This window comes from Gavialis gangeticus, unplaced genomic scaffold (assembly GCF_001723915.1).
Source record: "Gavialis gangeticus isolate Ggan-Ray unplaced genomic scaffold, GavGan_comp1, whole genome shotgun sequence".
NCBI lineage: Eukaryota > Metazoa > Chordata > Crocodylia > Gavialidae > Gavialis > Gavialis gangeticus.
In genome coordinates, this window is record NW_017728992.1 from 109,520,802 (window position 1) to 109,527,342 (window position 6,541).

At 37.4% G+C, this 6,541-nt stretch overlaps 1 protein-coding gene across 1 annotated transcript in view; it reads left to right on the forward strand.

The window, feature by feature from the left end:
* Positions 1-5,532, forward strand: part of ASXL3 (additional sex combs like 3, transcriptional regulator) — a 232,441-nt gene extending 226,909 nt beyond the window's left edge. Inside the window, exon 14 of the mRNA XM_019526804.1 lies at positions 1-5,532. This exon is cut by the window's left edge and continues 7 nt beyond it. Coding sequence (XP_019382349.1) covers positions 1-642 — 642 coding nt within the window. The 3' untranslated portion in view covers positions 643-5,532.
* The last annotated feature ends 1,009 nt before the right edge of the window (positions 5,533-6,541 follow it).

The window sequence follows — 6,541 nt, forward strand, 5'->3', positions numbered from 1 at the left end:
CCACCCCCTCCTCCTCCTCTTCCTAGCACAGAAGTCCCATCTGATCAAAAACAACCTACAGTTACTATGGAAACCACTAAAAGACTTAGTTGGCCTCAGCCAGCAAGCATCTGTAGCAATATAAAATCTGAACCTATTTCTTTTGAGGAAGGTCTAAGCAGCAGCTGCGAACTGGGCATGAAACAAGCTTCCTATGATCAGAACGAAGTAAAAGAACAGTTAAAAGTATTTGCATTAAAAAATGCAGATTTCTCTTCCTATTTACTATCTGAGCCACAGAAGCCTTTTACCCAATTAGCTGCTCAGAAAATACAGACGCAGCACCCACAGCAGCAGCAGCAGCTCTGTGGAAACTATCCAACCATACACTTTGGTAGCACAAGCTTCAAAAGGGCAGCATCTGCAATTGAAAAATCTATTGGAATTCTAGGAAGTGGCTCAAATCCTGCCACAGGCCTGCCGAATCCGAACACTCAGATTCCAGTTCAGAAATTTGCTGACAGTAGCAACGCGGATGAACTGGAACTGAAATGCTCTTGCAGGCTGAAAGCCATGATTGTGTGCAAAGGCTGCGGAGCCTTCTGCCACGATGACTGCATAGGCCCTTCCAAACTGTGTGTAGCTTGTTTGGTTGTACGGTAGAAACTGAATCAAAGATGCAGTATCCCTTGTCAACATGGGAGCATGGAGCAAAGAAGTGGAAAATTGTAACGTTTTAGGCCATAACAGGTTTGGGAGGGTTTGTTTTATTTTTCCTGGTGATGCTTTGTTTCAGGATTTAGTTCTTTCTGCTTGGATGACATTCCCTGGAAAGAAGAAGAAACCCTTAGAACTGCTTTTAAAAAAAATGACAAACTCGTCACTAAGCTTCTCTGAGCGTTCTTGCTGTGTTACAGAAAAGTTATTAAAATGTCATTCCTAGCTTCTATTTATTTGCACAAAGTGCAGCATGCTTTCCCCACTGTCATTTAAGTAACATAACCACCAGGTTAAAAAACAACAGGTTTGTGTCATGAATTGCAGCTGCTGGTGAACTGCAAGTGCAGAAGTAAGAAGAAGAGTAATTAATTGAGAAAAGACTGCTTGGTTTGGGGTAGCTTGAAGTTCTGCTACATATCAACCATCATGGGTATTAAAATTGGCTTGCAGTTTTTCTAAGGATGATTGCTTTCTTGAACTCACCTTTCCTCTCCATGACTAATTTACAGACAGTCTGCCTAGCAGATGAGCATGAAACTTAAGACAGATTTAAATTAGAGGAGTTTGCTTGCTCCTACACAAGACATTATGAAGGTGAGATTTTAATGGTCAGCTCTTGTTGTTGACTCCCTGAAAGAGTTAGTTTTGTTAAACGTGGTGAGTTACCTGGACCAGCTCTAGAATCTGCTTGGCTTTAAGAGAATTTGGAGAAAGTAAATACTTCTCCTGTAAAGCTAAGCACTTTCCTCTCTTTTCCTGAACCTATCCAAACCTTCTTCGTCTGTCTGACCCAAACTTTTATATGGTACATATCTATGTAATAAGTAAGGTCTGGATCTTAATAGCATTTCCCAGGCCTAAAATTGATTCTTTGATATAATGAATGCTTAAGGAGAGATTCTAACTGTGTGTTGAGCTGAATAGTAGGAAATCAAAGTTACTTTGCCTCTTATGTGATTTATTTTCTATTTAAGTATGTTTTGACTTTAAAGCATTTTTTAATGGCTTATAACACTACTGTTTTGTTCTCAAAGAATTCAGGCCACTTATTTTTATCTTTCAGAAAACAGAGAGTAAAAGGGGCATTTTAAAGGGATACTGCATCTTTTAAATAATCTTCAGTATTTATCCAGTACTGTATTTATGTTGAGAACTATAGCTGCATTCCAGATGCATTAGCCACCATAACATCAGAGAAAAGCAGCGGTAATTTTGGGGCCCTTTTCACCTAAATGGAAATTAAAGAGGGATAAAACATATGCAGCTGTTGGGAAGATGAATATGCCTGTCTTTTTTCCACTCCAGTGTCACAAACACAAAATGGGGAGTGCAAGTAACCCATATGCTGATGTGGCTGGGACCACCCAAACAATGAGAGCATGGGGGAAAAAACCCTTACAGTGTGACCTCACTAATTCATGTTACAGTCTGCGCACAAAAAATGGCTGTTTGTCCCCAGTTCTCACTGAAACATAGCAGTGAGATGGGTAGGATGTTATATTAGATTTCATTGTTTATACAAAACCTATAATACAACATTTGCCGTTAATTTGAAGTCTGATAATTAACACTACATTTAGCAAATTAAACAGTGCATTGCTGTACTTTATATTGTTTGTATTACCTTGCTTACTCATTAATAAGCTTGTCACTTATAATTAGTTTCCCTGGGAGAACTGTGTATTAGTGAGGTTCTGCTGAATGGGAGAGCCACATTTTATTTTCTTGTGGGACCATGAAAAATACCATTCCCTTGGATTGTCTTACAAATGAACTGGAATATATAGGAATTACCTTCCTGCCATCAAGAGCTCTATGGTGCAACCTGATTTCTGTTTTAGTAGTATGTCTAAACATTATTTTTGACACCACGTGTTACAAAAGCCATTGATAATTAGCAGAACTGTTGCTTTGATACGATGTTTTATTTTCCTCTTTTTAAAAAGTGTTCCTTTGGGAAAGGTGAAAATCATGCAGCATATCAGCACTTTTGAACCTTTCTTTACAATAAAAAAATAATTAAATGATAAACACTTGGAAATGAATTTCCAGCAGTATGCTAATCAATTGCTGACCAAATGGGTAAACCTGAGGATATTATATTCAGACATATCAAACTGCATTTTTGAGGAGATGTTTGTATTGGACTTATATTGTATCTGTACATGGGCTAGATTAAGTAGTTTATTCTCTTATTTAAATAGGCAGAATGACCAGTTTTAGAATTATGATAACCTGTGTTTATATGAACCCTGTCAGAGCTGGGAATCTTTATTTCTGGCCCAGACTTCCCTGTCCGCAGCACATATGGCAGTATGTGTACTTGCAGCTTGAAATATATTCTGTCAGTGACTGTAAAAATGGAATGAAACAAATTGTGATTGAAAGTAATAATAGCTTCAGAATTATTTAATTTTGAATGAAGGATAAGAATGTAAGTAATCTGATAGAAAATTCATATTGCCATGTTTGTACTGTGATTGCAACTTGCATGTTTGAGATAAGATGAAGTCATCTTAAAAACAGCATTGAACCTAAAGGGTTTTATAACACAAATAAGCAAGCTCCTCCAAGGTGCAATTCCATTGGCTTCTCTTGATGTCACTCGAGTTGTTCCAGGAGTAAATTTGACCTACAGTTTAGACATACTATGGAGTATTTGTTAATGATGGATAATTCTGAGATAAAATTATCAGAGCCCCTAACTGATTTAGGAACCTAAATCCCATTGTTTTTTTTTATTGGACTTTGGCTATGCAGCCAAGAGTTCCTTGTGAAAATATATTACACGCGTGCTTATGCAAATTTTTACCCATTGTCTTAATCCAAATGAGAGCACAGCTACATTTAGAAATTAATTTTGTATTGCTCTTTTTTTCTTATTTTCACTAGATTTCAGTCTCCGTGCCTCTAGTTTCTCCTAATCATGCAGTTTGTTCCACTGAGCATTTATAATTTATGCACTGAAAAGTGGTGAGAAAGATTTGCTTATGAACGCACTGCTGGGGGGGGAGTTTGGGGTTGTCCAGCAGGAATAATCTAACACATGCATTTTTGGAAAATCTCCAAAGCCTTTTCCCTAGTAGCAGCACTTTTGGGGGGAGAAAGAAAAAACACTACTCTGCTCCTTTCTCCCCCTTTTTTTCTTTAAATCTGCATATCCTTGAGGTGTGTAGATAACATTAGGGCATTTGCAGCATGTGTGTGTGTGTGTTCCTGTGCACAACTCATTTTTCCAAGGAGAAATTCCCTGTTCCATTTGTTGAAATAATGTTTAAAAATTGAACTGGGCATTCCCTATCTGCATTCTGTTTCTCTGCTGAGGTTTAGTGTATGAAATTAACAAACTTTTAAAAATCAAGGTTGAGCCATAAAGCAGAAATTATATATAGACTTGCTCGATGAGGGTGATGTGTGTTGTCAGGGTAAGCTACAGAATGTGCAGGTGTTTTCAGGGCCCTGGAATTCCTTGCACAGTTTATCAACTGGTGCATATGGTGCTTTATAATGCAATTTCTGAAGTAAAATGACCTTATGCTGCACTCCTCTTCCCCCTTACAAACACACGCACAATTTCAAAATAGTTATTGTAGCCTCTGGTTTCGCAGTTTCTCCAAGGTGTGGTGAAGTACCAGGATAAACACTCAAGACAAGAGCTCAGAAATGTCATCTAAAGGGATCATCTTAGCTGACACATGTGAATGGCCCTGCTTTAAACACTGAATAACTTCTACAGCTTTGTGACAGCAGCACAGCAGTTGTCCATCTGTGTTTCTGTACAACATTGTAGAGAAGCAAAAAAACCCCCCACAAAACAATATTCAGTGGAATATCATGGACCTGTGTAGCTAAATGTTTCTGAATCTAAAAATCCTGTTGTCTTCAGTCATCATGCTTTGTCACTGTAAAACCAACAAAAAGCATTTTTTTAGTCTAATTTAACGGAGCTGCTTCTTTTATAGCACATAATTCGCTTTGTACTATATTTGATAGTTACAGAATAATTTAGTCTGTAGAATAACTTTGTTGTATTTGTACTGTTCATGAATGTTACAAGAAAAGTGCTTTACTTTGTTGCCATGATTCTCTTGTACTGCTGTACATTTTTTTCTGCTTTACAGAAACCTAACTCAATTCACATTTTCAGTACAGTTTTTTTTTTTTTGCGGGGGGTGTTTGTATGTATTTTTTTTTTTATTTGTCAGTATTCAGAATGTTTACATCTGTTTGACATTAGCCATTCAATGCCTTTTTCTAGGCAGTATTAGTGCTACAGTATAACAGCAATGTGAAATCCTCTCATACTTAACATGCATGAGAAATATAGATTTAAGGGGGAAATCCCTGACATGCATAGATATTTTTTTTTTCTATCAACATACCATGAAGTAAAAACCCTCCTTCAGTCCTCTACCAAAGAAAATATTATTCCCATAGGACAAGCCCAGAAATGGTTCTCTGAATCCTCAGAAGGGGGAGTAGTTGATTTCAATGGGGTTGCTACAATTTAATACTGTTATGCTTGCTTTGTTACCTGAATAAATGTGACTGAATGAAACAAGCATTTTAACAATTTTTTTTAAGGACAGTGTTTTCTTTAAAATTCAGGGATCATGCTTTCTTTAATGGTGCTGTCATTTTATTTGTTTTTTAAAAAACAAAACATTTGTTGCCTACAAAAATGACCGCTCACCAAACCATAAATGAAATAAAATGATTTGTCTGTCTCTATTTTCTCTCTCCTCCCTTTCCCATTTTCCCTGTCTCAGAAAAATAACAACTTGGGCTTCAATATTAAAATATTCTGGAAAAAAAATAAAAAAGTAAAATATATTGTCATTTGTTTGTTCATTTTATGCTCAGTGTGCTAGGGGGGTATTCTGTCTGTGCTTCTTCATTGAACATTTGTGTCAGTGAAAGAGAAACACAAAAGGAAAATGTATATTGTCTCAAAAGTGAAGACCATTTATTGTTTGACTATCTGAGCAGTATCTAATATAACACAGCTCTTGCCATTTTAAAATAATTATGAGAATAAAACCAGGTCTTATATGTCATGTTTTAAGTAGATTTGAGTAATTAAATCAATTAGATTGCATTGTTTACTTTGCTACCCCTAGTTATATGTTGTGTAAATTTGGGAACTAGGACCGTGTGCACTCCTCATTCTCCTATTAAGCATCTGCCCCCTCTCTTACTAAAAGGGAACTTAGAGCCATAGCTCAGTGGCCCCTCAGTGAAATGCTTTCAATCCATACCCTCTACCTTATGATGAAACTAGAGTTGGCTTCTAAACAATCAATGCCTACACAAGCTAGCAAAATAACAGAGATAGTCATGAAATTAAAAGGAAATAGGGATGGAAGAAAATTTTCAGCTTTGTTCTTTGCAAAGAAAGCTATGCAAGTACACTTGAAATGTTTTTCAAGTACACTTTGGGGGCATCTACATGAGACGCTATGGTGCAGTAGCGTTGCCAGGCACTAACCGTGTGGCACTAATCCTATGCAGTAGTAATGAGCTACTGCGCAGTAGTAAATGACTGCACAGTAACAACTGCACAGTCCGCTGCTTATGTAGATGTGGCCACTGTGTGTTAGGGTTGAGTGGTAGGCAGCAAGGGCTTGTTTGTAGACCCACTTACAAATGTTAAGGTGATCAGCAAATCCTCTCTTCCCCTTTGCTGTATTAAGTTTTTGAATTTTGGTAGTACCTACTGGCCCCAGCCATGGATTGGGGCCTGTTATGGCAGGCACTAGTCAAGCACAGAACGGAAACAGTGTCTGCACTAACCGTGTTATAACCTGATAATGGTTACCTTAAGTTCCGCACCCAGCTGACA